This window comes from Erythrolamprus reginae, chromosome 1, assembly GCF_031021105.1.
Source record: "Erythrolamprus reginae isolate rEryReg1 chromosome 1, rEryReg1.hap1, whole genome shotgun sequence".
Classification (NCBI taxonomy): domain Eukaryota; kingdom Metazoa; phylum Chordata; class Lepidosauria; order Squamata; family Dipsadidae; genus Erythrolamprus; species Erythrolamprus reginae.
The window spans coordinates 169,223,553-169,238,850 of NC_091950.1; the positions used below are offsets into that span (position 1 = coordinate 169,223,553).

At 42.6% G+C, this 15,298-nt stretch overlaps 1 protein-coding gene across 1 annotated transcript in view; it reads right to left on the reverse strand.

Moving 5' to 3' along the window:
* The window catches only part of VWDE (von Willebrand factor D and EGF domains), a 332,452-nt gene that overhangs the window by 143,500 nt on the left and 173,654 nt on the right, over positions 1–15,298 (reverse strand). Inside the window, exons 14-16 of the mRNA XM_070753903.1 lie at positions 15,098–15,259; positions 8,022–8,126; positions 187–301 (exon numbers count right to left, since the gene is read on the reverse strand). Coding sequence (XP_070610004.1) covers positions 187–301; positions 8,022–8,126; positions 15,098–15,259 — 382 coding nt within the window. The remainder of the gene's footprint in view (positions 1–186; positions 302–8,021; positions 8,127–15,097; positions 15,260–15,298) is intronic.

The following is a 15,298-nucleotide window of genomic DNA, read 5'->3' on the forward strand; positions in this document are numbered from 1 at the left end:
GATTCCTATAGGAAAAATTGCTTGTACTTAAGAACGTTTCTACTTAAGAATTAAGAATTAAGTTCTTAAGTTTGAGGTACCACTGTGTACACTATCCACTTCTCCAAGACAAGAATACACTCAATCACTTAAATGCATTTTTGTATCATAAATAACACCTGATTTTATAACGCCCAAAGGACTTACTTTCATTGATAGACCAAGTAAATTTGGAAATTGATGGCTCACAAAAAAGACAAGTGCTGGTGAGACTGGGATCACTCTTTGCATAGCACAAGCCATCTATTTTGCATGTATTTTCCTGCCAGGAAGAAAAACAAAAATGAGCTGTCAGTCATTTGAAATACAATATCATATTTATTTCTAGCAATCCTGGGACAGTAGTCAATTTAATCCATTCCCAAGAGAGAAAACTAAATGAACCTTCATTTTCTCCTTGAATGTTAAAATGGTGAATGACATATACAGTATATGAATAGTAAACCAGTCCCAGGCTTAACTTCATGCCTATTTTCCATCCTGGTTTTCCCTATCCAGGAACTGATTGGCTCCTGGGTCCATGGTGTTTTTGATTGATTGATTGCTGAAGCGGTGGGCAGTGAGGCCTTGCTCCCACTGCTGGGGGGGAGTGGATTGGCCTTCCTGGTGAGGCCTACTGTGTTTAGGCCGGCCTTGCTTCCCGGCTCGGGCCTTTTTTGGGTCAGGGTTTTTCATTGAATTGTTTTAACTGTAAAGATATGGCCCCAAAGAAGAGGCAAGCTCGGGCCCCCCCGGACCAACCGGTGGCGCGGCCTAGGAGGGCTTTGAGGCCTTCTGCCCGGGCTCGGGCTAGTATGGAGGGGCCCCCTGGGGTGGTCCCATCTGAGGGGGCAGTGGGATTTATGCCTGCAGCCCCTCAACCTGAGGTTTCTCCCTCTCTCTCGTGGGCCAGGGTCCTGGAGAGGCTTGATGACCTGGAGCGCTGGCGGTCCGGAGCGGGCCCAGGCGGGCTCCCCCTGGCTGCATCGGCGGCCTGGGGAAGGGATCCAGAAGATGAGGCGGCCCAGGCTGGGCAGATGGCCCAGACTGGGCAGATGGCCCAAACCGGGCAGATGGCCCAAACCGGGCAGATGGCCCAAACCGGGCAGATGGCCCAGGCCTGGCAGATGGCCCAGTCGGGGCAGATGTCAGCTTTCCAGGGCCCCGCTCGGATGGGCCCTCCGTGGATGTCTTTCACCCCATATGGGGCAGGTGAGGTTGCACCACACTTCGCCACTACACCGCTCCTCCCTGTGCAGGGTCCGGGGTTTAGCCCGCCTGCGTTGGGGAGTGGCACTAGTTTTTTTGGGTCCACGTCAGGCACATGTGGTCAAGTGTGGGCCCCGCCGGCCCCGCCGGCTGTGGCACCGGGGGTAGCTTTCCCACCTGGGGCAGGGGTGGGGGTTGGATCCCTCCAGCACCTGCTATTATGCCCCCGACCCCTTTGGTGTATCCACCGGGGCTAGGAGTGCTGGGAACAGGGGTTTCCACCGTGTGGGACCCGTTCACCAGCATCAAGCCTGGGGCCATCCCATGCGGGCTCCCCGCTATGCCCTTAGGGTACCACCTCCACCCATCAGTGAAGGAGGCAATTTGGCGGGGGGAGTATGTGGACCTCTTCTCCCTATTAAATAGGGAGGTCCCCAAGCAGGACAAAGAAGTCGTGCCTGGGGAAAAGGTGAAGAAAACGAAGGTCACAAAGTGTTTCAGCTCTTGGCTGTACACTTTTTTGACTTTCGCGTCTGTAGTGATTCAGAGGCAGCCGGTTAGGGCCGCTGCTCTGCTTAAATACATTGATTTAATTGCCAGGGCTATCTTCGAGTACGGAGGTACCATTTGGAGGCATTATGATAAGGGGTTTCGGATGCGCATAGCCCATGACCCCTCCTTGCCCTGGGATATGGTGGTCCCGGACCTGTGGTTCCAGGCCACTTATATGTCCGGCAAGGAAGGTTGTGACAGGACCGACAGCGGTCACTTCACGGAAGAGGAGCCCGTGTCTTCCACGCCAGCCAAGGCGGCTGCGGGGGGAGCGGGGAAGGGGGTTTCCCAGGCGTGCCATGAGTTTGCCGCAAAGGGGGCGTGTTTTCGTCCCTTTTGCAGGTTTAAGCATGCGTGCGGTAACTGTGGGGGGAACCATGCCTCTTCCGTGTGCCCTTGCCCCAAGAAAGGGGCGGAAAAGAAGGGTGGGGGTCCACCAAAGTCTTCCCCACCAGCTGGGGGTAAAGGGGCCCAGCCCAATTAATTTACAGGTGCTTGAGGATTGGTTAAAAGACTACCACCCTCGCTCGAGAGCAGCCGCTCTCTTGCTAGGATTCTCCAAGGGATTTAGGATCCCTTACGTGGGGGTTAGGAAGGCCTTCATGTCCGACAACCTCAGGTCGGTTGTGGGACATGAAGACATTGTTAGAGAAAAGATTCGGAAGGAGGTGGTCGAGGGCAGGGTCCTTGGGCCCTTCCCGGAGCCGCCCTTCCCAAATCTTCGGGTGTCCCCCTTAGGTGTTGTCCCCAAAAAGGCGAGAGGTGAATTTAGGTTGATTCACCATTTGTCTTTTCCAAAAGGTGAGTCAGTGAATGACTACATTCCTGACGAGCTTTGTTCAGTCCGGTATGCATCCTTTGATGCTGCCGTGGCTATGGTTAGGAAGTGTGGGGTGAGAGCCCTTATGGGTAAATGCGACATTGAGTCGGCATTCCGGCTCCTCCCCATACACCCAGACGACGTTGAGCTGTTGGGCTTCCATTTTGAAGGTGGTTATTACGTGGACAGAGCCTTACCCATGGGTTGCTCTGTCTCGTGCTCTCTTTTTGAGAGTTTTAGTACCTTCTTGGAATGGGCGCTCAGGAGGCGCAGTGGTCTGGGGTCGGTCGTTCACTACCTTGATGATTTCTTGTTGGCGGGGCCTGCGCGTTCGGAGCAATGTTTTGCTCTAATGCGGGACTTTGAAGCCCTTTGTGCTCAGCTAGGGGTGCCTTTAGCCTCTGAGAAGACCGAAGGCCCCGCCACCAAGATTACCTTCCTCGGTATTGAATTGGACTCAGAGGAGCAATCTTCTAGATTGCCCCTCGATAAGTTACTTAAAATTAGGGGGAAACTCGATGAGGTTCTTGGTTGCCGGAAGGTCACTCTCCGGCAGCTCCAGGAACTAGCGGGGATACTCAATTTCACCTGTCGGGTGGTGGTCCCGGGCAGGGCTTTTTCAAGGAGATTGTACAACGCGATGAAGGGGCTACGTTTGCCCCAACATCGTACCCGCCTCTGCGCGGGGATCAGGGCTGACCTCCGCGTGTGGCGGGAGTTCTTGGACAGGTTTAATGGCTTGTCTTTTTGGAGGCACGAGCTTCTTTTGGAAGCTGAGTTGCAGCTCTGCTCCGATGCTGCGGGGACTTGCGGTTTTGGGGTAGTGTTAGGTGACCAGTGGTGCTGGTCCGCGTGGCCTCCGGGATGGAGTGCCTCTTCTCTGGTTAAGGACCTGACTTTCTTAGAGCTCTTCCCCTTGATAGTGGCCTTAGAGCTTTGTGGGGAGCAGTTTAGGGACAAGACTGTGCATTTTTGGTGTGACAACCTAGCGGTTGTCCATGTGGTGAACGCCCTGTCCTCTAAGAGTGACAGGGTCATGCGGCTTGTCCGCCATTTTGTGCACAGGTCCTTGTCCCTAAGCACGTTGTTTTTGGCTAGGCATGTCCCCGGGTTGAATAACGGGGTCGCTGATGCCTTGTCCCGTGGTCAGTTGTCCAGGTTTCGGACCCTGGCCCCATGGGCCTGAGAGTCGCCGGATGCACTCCCAGACCACCTTTGGAACCTAGGCGGGCTCCCGGGCGGTGGAGTGCAAAGGTCTGCTGGGCTACGGCCATCTCTGTGGTGCCTGGCACTCTGGGGGGCTTAGCAGCAGACAGGTGCAGAGTTTAGGAGTTCAGGCAGGATACGGGTTACCCCTATAGCTGGCCTGCCCCAGTTGTGTACCTGGCCATATTTGTGTCCAGCTTAGGTGGTGTGGCCTTTCAGTTAGGACTTTGAGGCCCAGGTTGGCCGGCCTCGCCTTTTGTCCAAAGCGGGGGCTGGTTTGTTGATTTATGGTGACTTCCGCATGGTGAAGATGCGGGAAGGCTGGGCCAGGGCCTTATTGTAGGTTGCCAGGTCATTTGGCCTTCCATCTCATTGCCTTAGTCGGGTGTGTTCTGGAGTACAGGGTTTGGCCAGGCCAAGCGTGGATCCCGCCAATTGGGGAACGCTCGTTCCGTAGTGGCGCCGCCTCTAGTGCGGTGACAGCATTCTCGATACAGAGGATTCGGGGATGCCGACCGCCGGCGGTCGACGGCCTGTTTTAGGGTACGAACGGCCAGTTGAGGGTCCGGGGTCAGATCTTAGGCCAGGGCTCCCTTTGGTCCCCTTCTATTCAACCCCGCCAGGACGCGACCGACGGTGTTGCTTTGGGTCATTGTGCTCCACCGACCACTCAGCAACAAGGTACCGCCGGGAAGTGGGACCCTGCCGTCACGGCGGCTGGGTCATTGTTGCCTGGTTGGGGAGGAGGGGTGTGCGGTGGGACGGGTGTTTCTACCGCTATGGCTGGGAGGGCGGCATCCCATTGCTGCGCCCAGGTGGTCCTGGGAGGGCGGCATTCCATTGCTGCGCCCAGGTGGTACTGGGAGGGCGGCATCCCATTGCTGCGCCCAGGTGGTCCTGGGAGAGTGGCATTCCATTGCTGCGCCCAGGTGGTACTGGGAGGGTGGCATCCCATTGCTGCGCCCAGGCGGTGCTGGGTGGGTGGCATCCCATGGCTACGCCCAGTTGTTCGGGGAGGGCGGCATCCCATTGCTGCGCCCCGGTCACTGGTCTTGCTCTTCGGGCAAGGACCGGTACCTGCTTGGGGGTCTGTAGGGGACCTGCCAGGCTTGCGGAAGCGATCCTCTCGGGGATCTTTGTGGGTCGCCATTTCCCTTAGGGCCATTCACCGGGTCAGGTGTAGAGGCAATAAGGCCCTGGGAAGGGTAGTCAGGGACTCAGGTGGGGTTGTAGTGGCCCATCCCCTTATCACTGTAGATCGGCCGTGGCTTTACCGGGCCGATGGCATTCACCTGTCAGAACAGGGGAACGCCATTTTCTTACTGGACCTGCAGCTGTCTCTGCGTGAGCTGGCGCAGCTAGAGGGGGGAGTCGGGGGGCCAAGATACAGATCTGACCCCCACTCCGTGGCAGGTTAAGGGCGGAAAACTGGGTGGTGGTCTAGCAACTGGTGTTCTCCCTTGGGCATCTTTGGGGATGATTGACAGGTTCTCTCCAAGCTTGTGGTGGAAGCGACCTGAGCAGTTGGGGGGAACCTGTCTTTGGGTCACACACCTTTAAGTCCCCTGTTAGGGGTTAGCTGGCGTGACCCCCCTCATGCAAGGCATGGCAGGGTCTCAGGTGAGGGAGGGGTCCCTCACCTGGACTAGCATCGAGCTACGCCCATAAGTTGCCCAGGAAGTTTATGTGACGTAACTTTTCCGCCCCGGAAGCAATTGTTTGACCCTGCAGGTCCATTGTTTGGGTCATAGTTGTTATGCAAATTTTATGCTGATTTATGATAATTTATTTGAATAAATTATGCTAATTTAATTTAATAAAAATGACCCAGTTAAATCCAGCTCTTGTGTCCGTGTCGTTACTCCGCCTCTCCTGCAAAGCCTTTTTTGGTTTTGTGTCTTTGTCATGACCGGTACAAATGGACCCCATCCAATAAGTCAGAGGTATGTGGTGGTGGAGGGTCTATGTGATTTCTTGGCCATCTCTTTTCTCTGAATTAGATGGTTAAAAGAAAAAAAGTTGAAGTTTTCATAAAGAAATATACAATATTTTCACAATTTTCTTCAATTTCTTTTAAAATAAAATTTAGTATTATTTGGCTTTAACATAGTACTTAATTATATACTAATTAAAAATAGTAGTATGTATCAAGTAATTCTTCTAAATTTGGGAGGGGGTGAAACATAAAAGCCATAGTAGTTATATCTTTCACTATTCAAAGTCCTTGATAAAAGGGGAAAAAATATTGTAAGTTTGACAGCATTCAGGCATCTATTTATTTGCTTGCAAGGAGTTATATATCACCCAAATGACTTCTAGCAGTTTATAGCAGTAGAAAATAATTACTTCTGCTTGGATAAAAACATGGTTGCTATGGCGAAGAAAGACTTAAATGTCTTCCAATGTATTGGATTGCAACTCTTACCATCCCTACCATGTTTCTCTGAAAATAAAACCCTGCCTTATTGCTGTGCAATGAAAAGCCCTATTGGGCTTATTATCAGGGGACGTCTTATTTTGGGGAAAACAGGGTAGGTAGCCTGGCGTAACAGGAGTTCTGAACTAACACCAGGTGGAGGGAAATTCATTCTGTAGAGGCTCATTTAAACAAACTAGGGACTACTTCAGTAGTTTGAGATTTTGAGTTTAAACATTATGATACTTCAAACAATATGACATGCTTCTAATTGAGAAACGTTCCTTTTGATTTTTTACAGCTGTCTTTCTAAGTTGTTATTTCCTTCAGGGGTCTCAAAGTGGCGGCTGGTGGGCTGGATGTGTCATATGCAGGCCATGCCCACCCCAGCTTTGCGAAGGGGAAAAACATCGTGAAACATCACATGATGGCAATGTGACACTCTGAGTTTGACACCTGTGTCTTAAAGGATCATTATTTGCTTCAAGGTTCTTTATTGATCCAAGAGACTTTCCAAAAATATTTATTACATTTTCATGCTGTCCATCTCCCCTATAAGCTGACTGGGCAGTTTTCATGATCACTGAGAATATATTATGAAGTACATAAAGCAGCCGCAGACATAGGAAGTTATCTAAATCTGTGTTCGCAATGTAACAAGAAAGGATGCCAAATTCCCAAATAATACTTTTTGGCTACCTGCCAAATCCTGCCTCACCTGATCTGGCCATTTAAATGTTTAAAAAGGAATAGTTGAAAGTTTTTGTTTTTTTCATGAATGTATCTGGCCTCAAAATGGACCCCATACATTTTTTGATCAGTATGGCAATTATGATTCACCAATCATAAAAATTATTGGTCGATATAGCAATTGCTTTATTTGAAACTGAAGGATTCCTGCCTTAAAATAAATTAGTCCAGCAGCGAAATCTATGTTGACTAAACTTCTGGCTGGACTACAGTAGCTAAACTACTGAACTTAACAAGTCTAAAAAAAGATATGCAATGTTAACACCACATTCTACACTGGGTTTCAAATGAAACTATGGTAGACTTTTTCATACAGAAAAGTCAAAGTAGGATAGTTCTGAGATAAACAAATCTAACCAAACTTGCATGTACAATATATTTGAAGGTAAGAGCTATAAAACCATTTACTTGCAAGTAAATTTGAGCTAATTATTAGGACTCTTTCACCATGTATTATAAAAGGGTAAAAAAGCTTGATAATGCCTTCCCAGAAAAGGTTATATATCAATAGGAACTTTTTATTTCACATAAAAAATAATATCGGAGCTTTCATTATTATTTTTTCATTCCTATTAACTTCCATTTTCAGCACATAACTGCTACGTTTGTATGGACATTAAGTAATACACTTTGAAAAACAGGCTTGTATACGATATGTGGTTTTTCAACTATTGATGTCAAGAACCCTATTATACACAAGTGTGCATGTGTGTGTGTGTATATATACACACACACACACATACAAATACACACACACACATGTCTTTGTGCAACATATTTTTTGCTGATAGTGAAAAAATATACATATACATATATATACACACATACACATATACGGTATATATGTATATATATACACACACATACACACATATACATATTCATACACATACACATACACACAAACACACAGTACATATACATATACAGTGATCAGTAAACAAATCTGGTTCCTGAGACTTGTCTAGTCAAATCACTCACTTTAGAAAGCTGGAGGGTTAAGAAGAAGATGGATGTTCACTTCTACACCTCTAAGTGTTTTGAAATTACCTTTAATTTGCAAAGCCCATGTTGATGGAATTTGCAATCCTGGCAGAGTCCATCATACAAGGTCAAAACCTTTGAATTGCTGTACTGGAATCCATCATTAGAAATCTAATATATATATACAGAAAATATAAAAATATTTATCATTTTGTGTGTTATCCAGTTCCACATAGACATTGTCTGTACATTCTAAATACACCCCTGAACTAAATGTCTTCCAAGAAGATAAATTAAACCACTTGTGAGTTACTTTCCAGCAAGCTAATAAATCACTGGATGCTGCACACTGAAAAGCCATTCATTTATTACCAAATATATTTTTGCTGAGATCAAATCTGGGGTTTCTGATAATTGTGTGCTTTGTTAAATCTGTTCCCGTAATTTATTTTTACTCAAATAAACACAATTTTGAACAATAAATCCTGCTCCAAAGTGACTGCAGTCCATAAAACATTTACTCAAGAGACATTTTATGGATGTCAACAGCATTTCATTGAGATTGCGTCAAAGCAAGACAATCCTGTTGGGTAGATTGTGTCCTCTATTCCACCCAAGATAAATTTCTATTCCTGAAATACTAATTCATTCATAAAATGTCACATCTTGAACAAACTTCTCTAAAAGAAGCTTCTCTTACATGTATTTCTTATACCGATAGAGGAATAATACATTTAAGTGGAGACAGTGGTAGATACAAGAAAGAAATGTTCACTCTATATTTGGCACAGGATTTAAACCATAATAGGTCAATTATGTAAGTTAATTTTGCAAGTTGTATTTGTTCCAAAATATTTAAACATATGCGTTGATAAATTGTTTGTTAAGCACGAAAGATCAGGTTCGCAAGTGAATATCCAATTAAATTGATTTATTGCTCCTCATGCCTGTCCACAGGAATATTCTCAACTAAGAGTTTGCATCTGCTAGACAGGGGTCCCCAAACTTGGCAACTTGAAGACTTGTGGACTTCAACTCCCAGAATTCTCCAGCCAGAAATTCTGGGAGTTGAAGCCCACAAGTCTTCAAGTTTAAGTTTAAGTTTAATCAGATTTGTATGCCGCCCCTCTCCGCAGACTCGGGGCGGCTCACAGCAACAGCAATACAAGACAAATCCAATATTAAATTAATTTTAAGAACACCACAAGTTAAAAACCAATCATACACACTAGCATACCATACACAAATTTTATAAGCCTAGGGGGAAGGAACATGTCAATTCCCCCATGCCTGACGACAGAGGTGGGTTTTAAGGAGCTTACGAAAGGCTAGGAGGGTGGGGGCAACTCTGATATCTGGGGGGAGTTGATTCCAAAGGGTCGGGGCCGCCAAGTTTGAAGACCTCTGTGCTAGGAGTTAGATAAGTGTCAAATGAATTCAAGGGTTGTTGATCTTAGCTCACTTGAGACTACTTTGAAAGTCAAGGCTGATCCCCCTTTTAAGCCAAACCCCCACACTTCTTTCTCTTTTCCGCTTACATCCCTCACATGTCATGTCATCATTTTCTATTTTGTTCAAATAATGTAATGATAGTAGTAATATTACTATTATAAGCAATAAATCTTATTAGGTAGGCTTTACTTGTTTGCCTCCTGTGAAAACAGATGAGGATACGAAATTCAGATTTCAATATGAAAGGTAGAATTGCATTTCAAACTGCGTAACATATTTTACATTCAAAGGCAGTATATTTCATATTCTCTCACTTGATGTATTGTAAAATAGGTACAGAGGATTAGGTTTGCCCTTGTAATATAGAATGTTGTTCTGAATGTGCACACCAGTTTTCCAAAAGGAGATATATCAGTATTTTAAAATTTCAAATATATTTTGCCATTCCATGCGAAATTTCATGTAGCCTGAGTGTTTCAGTAACCATGGAAGATAGTGTATTTTACTTAATTTGCATTTTATTTTTCCTCTCAAAAATAATTATCACAGACCTGTTTATTAGAAGACTAAATACTGAATAGTAAATAAGAAGGTTCATTTAGTTTGTGCTAAATTTAAAAATTCATGATACATATAAATTGACATTCTACACAAAGAAAAATATGCACAATACAAATTTTATATCTAAAGATTAATAGAGAAACCTATTAAATGTACTTTTTATTTCATTGTTTGAAAAGGATGCTGAAATGGAGCTGTTGTTAATACTTCCTATCAATGAAATATGTTTTGAATATGTGTTTTTAGCTTTCTCCACATTTCAAACTATTCAAAGAGGATATGCATTGCATTTTTTTTCAAAAACATTTCTATTTAAAATGTTGTCCTAAATATTCATATTTATTTTTAAAATAGATGTCACACTATTTGTGTTATATTTTTCTTAGACATTTGGAATATTAGAGTAATAGATTGAGCTCTGAATTCGGAATATTAGCCCTAGTGGTGCAGTGCAATATTACAGTGCAATATTTCAGGTTACTTCTGCTGACTGCCAGAAGTCTGCAATTTGGTAGTTCATACCTCACCAGGCTCAAACTTGACTCAGCCTTCCATCCTTCCAAGGTGGGTAAAATGAGGATTCAGATTGTTGGGGGCAATATGTTGATTTTCTAAACCATTTAAAGAGGGCTGTAAAGGCATGGTAAAGTGGTATATAAGTCTAAGTGGTATTGCTATTGCTATTAACTTGAATGTAGAAAAATCCAAAGTAAAAGAGAGAATAAGTGGAAAAATAAACACTTATTTCACTTAATGGGACTGTAAGTTAACTATTAAAGTATAACTACTATATTTTTTCGGTGTATAAGACGCACCGGTGTATAAGACGCACCCAGATTTTAGAGGGGGAAAACAAGGAAAAAATGTATTCTGAACCAAATGGTGTAGTGTTATATTGTTTAATAAAATACCAGTGTAGCGGAATACTTTTTACAACCATATATACTTTTTAAAACCATGTACACTGTTGTGGTTGGCTCTGGACCAGTTCCTGCTCCAAGGACTGTGGGGGTGGATGTGGGTGAATCCTCCCAGTGTCAGAGGCTAGTTTTACTGCTGACTGCTTCTGGCAGCGAAGCATCTGAAGCAGATAGTGAAAGTCAAATGGGATCCTCAGAGTGGGTAATGGCAGACAGCCCATTAGGTAGATGCCCCATCATCGTTATCATCACTGGATTCGGAAGGAGAGACATTCATTGATGTGCGCAGATGCAGGGCAATGTCGAGGAAAGAGCAACTGCGTAAATACTACAGGAAATAAGGTAGATCACCTATGGCTGGGTGTAATTAAACTAATTGGGGCTGCTGTTAAATAGTCAGCATTCTCTGCTTTGTGTTTGTTTATTGTTCTTCACAGCATTCAAGGCGGTTGCTTTGAAGGTGAGCATTTTGCCTGACTAAAAGTGTGTTTGGTTTCTCTTTTACTTTCGATAAAAAAACAGTGTTATTGACTTACAACTGTGGGTGTCTGAATTCCTACCTTTGAACTTAATTGAGGGCTTGTGCCGAGAAGCCCGGCAGAACAGTACACTTTTTACAAACTTCAAACTTGACAGCTTCAGGAATTGTGGACTTCAATTCCCAGAATTCCTCCACCAGTCATGCTAGCTCAGAAATGGGAATTGAAGTCCACAAGCCTTAAACATGCCAGGTTTGAAAACACTTGCACACCTAACCTCTAACCCAGGTGTCCTCAAACTTGAAAGCTTTAAGACTTGTCGATTTCAATTCCCAGAATTCCTCCACCAGTCATGCTAGCTCAGAAATGGGAATTGGCCTTAAACAAGCCTTAAACTTGCTAGATTTGAAGACTCTTGCAATCCTAACCCTAACTCAAACAAACAAATGAAACAAACAAACGAGGACCATTTATTTTGTTAGTTGTTCCTTTAGTCACAGAAATGGCTAGTGATAGAATCATTTACAATTATAGTTCCCAGCAAAAACTAACCCTCCCCCCCCAAAAAAAATACTCATAGAAAGAACCCCTCAAATGATGCAAAGTCATGAAATTTCAAGTTTAAGATATGCAGGGGAAATTTTTTACAGGGTCTCAAATTTTGTTTCAGGTCACATATGACCTGAACAGAACAACAGTTTTAAGTCACTAATATTCCTCCAAAAATTATCCTGGTTTTGATACATTTTGTTAGGATGGTTTTTACCTATCATGAAAGAGTCAAAGCTTGGATAATCCTGCTCATATCACTAAACATCTTGCCCATACTGTGGGAAATAATGCATGTGTCTCTCTTTTGACTTTAGCAAAAGACTGATGAGCAGCAGGAGGAGAGTCAATTGCTTTAATTATTACAAATGTTTTATGTAATCCTTTTAACTACGTATAACACAGTTAACCATGATATCTTTTACTCTTACATTTATCTATACTTTCAAACTGAGGCCAGTTTGTTTGTGCAATGAAATCGATTGCTTCTAAATAAAACTTTAGAGTGTTCTGCATTGTCTCAGTTTACCCCAGGTGATTGTGGCCAGACAAGATAAGTTGTACTTCAATAGCATATTGTCAGAAAAATAGGCTTACAGTATGAAAAATGTCTGTTTGCTTCAGACTCTCACCACATAATTTCCTTTCCTTTCTCCTAATCAATAGGCTAAGAGGCAAGATATTTAATTAGAGCTGGGAGACGGTAGAAGGATTAAAACTCCCAGAAAGTCCATCTAGTTCTACAACTGTAACTCAATTTATTAGTGTGAAATACATTTGGTTGGCTTTGCATTGAATTCATTTCCATGTGCTTTTAGAACACAATGGGATTATATGTAGCAAATGTAAATCCTGGCTAAGGGCTACTTGGAATTAGACCCTATATTCTGCCCTTGATAATAGTCAGTCTCTAATACAGAAGTCAAGGTCCAAGGTAATCACAGTATAAAAGTGATGGAAGTATTGTAAACATCTAACATGGCGAACAGGTTGTAATCCCAAGCAAATCAAACTTTGGAATGAAACGAATATTAGCTTAACATTCAACTGTTTTGCAGGCAAAAGCAGATCAATCGTTCTTAATGCAATTTTTTTCCTCAATTTCTTTCTTTTACCAACACCCTCAAGACTATTATTTTCTCAGTGCAGCTCTAATGATCAAACCAATAAACATAAATAATGGGTAGAATACCAGAAGCCACTTTGCAATAAGATATTCAAATAATACTAATTTCTTTTCTTGGTGCTCTTTCCTTTGTGTTTTTAATTTTGTTTTATTTTATTACAATGTTGGTCTATTATCTCAAAATGGATTGGTATAGCTTTGAAAACTAACAGCCTACAATAATAAGTACATATCTTAACTGTTTTTATTTGTTATGTGTAGTATACACTTGTGTGCGTGTGTGTGTGTGTGTGTGTGTGTGTGTAAATGTTTATCCTTTTCTATAATTCAAGATAATGTGCATAACCTTTCACTAATATTCTCATATATCCTCATAACAACATGGGGGTAGATGAGACTAAGAAATAATGAGTAGATTGCAGTTTTCCAGGAGAAACAAATGGGAAAGCTACTCAAAAGGATGGAACTTGCTTTAAAATGTGCTATTGCAAATGCAGGGGAGAATAGTATACAAAACTGAGTGAAGCTTTTAAAGTGATAAAAAAACAAGAGTGGTGAAAACAGGGAAAGCTGATCAAGAAAAACACTGACAAAATAGCCTAGAACTAGGAAAGGGCACTAGGAAAGCTAAAGATCAAGATAAATTGAAATTACAATATGTGAAACACAAACATACACACATAAGGGGGAGTTACCTAACATGCCAATTGCTCTGTGAAATTGTCAGAATAAGTAAAAACAAAAAGCTGCATTATTATTATTATTATTATTATTATTATTATTATTATTATTATTACTATTACCATTATTATTATTATTATTATTATTATTATTATTATTATTATTACCATTATTATTATTATTATTATTATTATTATTATTATTATTATTCTAAATAATTTCCAGTGAGATGGTGGTTGTTTGCCAGACATTTGTGAAAAGCAGAATGAAAGAACTGAATTTGCTAAAATAAATAAGGAATGCTGAGTAGATGTTGCTTTAGATAACAATACATATTGATGCAACACAACCACGCAGCTTTAGAGCCTATCTAATAGTGTTGTGATTGTCTGAATTTTGGCGTTAAAATGAAATACTAACAAAAATAGAAATACAAGAATACTTCAAGCTGCATACACTGTAATTACTATGTGAAACTTTCTATCTCATTCGAGTTCTTATAGCATTCCACTCTTCTTTCTCTGAAAGAAAATCGAAATGCAGCTTTGAAATATACTTCTATAATTACATCAAAAGCTATTTTATTTTTATCTAAGCATATAATGAGCCCCTTTGAGTTCAGTGGCATTTTCTAAACAGACATATTTAGATTATTTCTTATTTAGATGAGAGTTTTACAAGACTCAGTATAGAAACTAATAAGAAGCAAACAAACATGGAAATTGTAAAGACACTCTACCTTTAAATATTATCTTGCCACTTGACAGTCATTTTTTGTGACACAAAATTATTATCAGCAAAGTTCACTATACAATGGTACCTCTACTTAAGAACTTAATTCGTTCTATGTCCAGGTTCTTAAGTAGAAAGGTTTTTAAGTAGAAGCAATTTTTCCCTTAGGAATCAATGTAAAAGCAAATAATGCGTGCAAACCCATTAGGAAAGAAATATAAGCTTGGAATTTGGATCGGAGGAAGAAGGGGAGGAGGACAGTCTCTGCCAAAGGAAGAAGGTGAGGTGAGGTGAATCAAAAAAATCTAAAACTTTAAAGCTTAACAAAAAAAAGAGGGCCTCTGAGGTGGCAAGGAGGAGCATACGCCTCCCATACACACAGCGCGAGGCTGCCTCCCATACACTGTGCCAGAGAGAGAAACCCAGGCTGGTGAGAGGGGGGAACTTCCCATTCCTTTGACTGAAAGGCAGCTGCTGCTCCTACCTGCTTGCTCTTCCTTCCCATGCTGAAGGGCTCCCCTCTTCTCTCGCTCTTTGATTTCTGCCTTTATTCTATGGGGATTAGCAGGAAAGGCTAACTTTCCTTCTAAAGTATTAAAAAAAGTAAAAAATATATTTACTAGTACCACAAGCAATCCCTACTTTCACTTGCCATCTTGCATATGGTTCAGTATCAATCTTGAAATGAAGATTTTCTGTTCCTGTGAAGTTCAGAAGAGGGATTGAGCATTCAACCACTGTCATATTCAAAAATGTTGCTTTTGTGATTTTGTGTTCTCTGGCTATCCATTCACCATTGTGATACTGCAAGAAACAGAGCAATAAGTTGTGAATTAATTATTG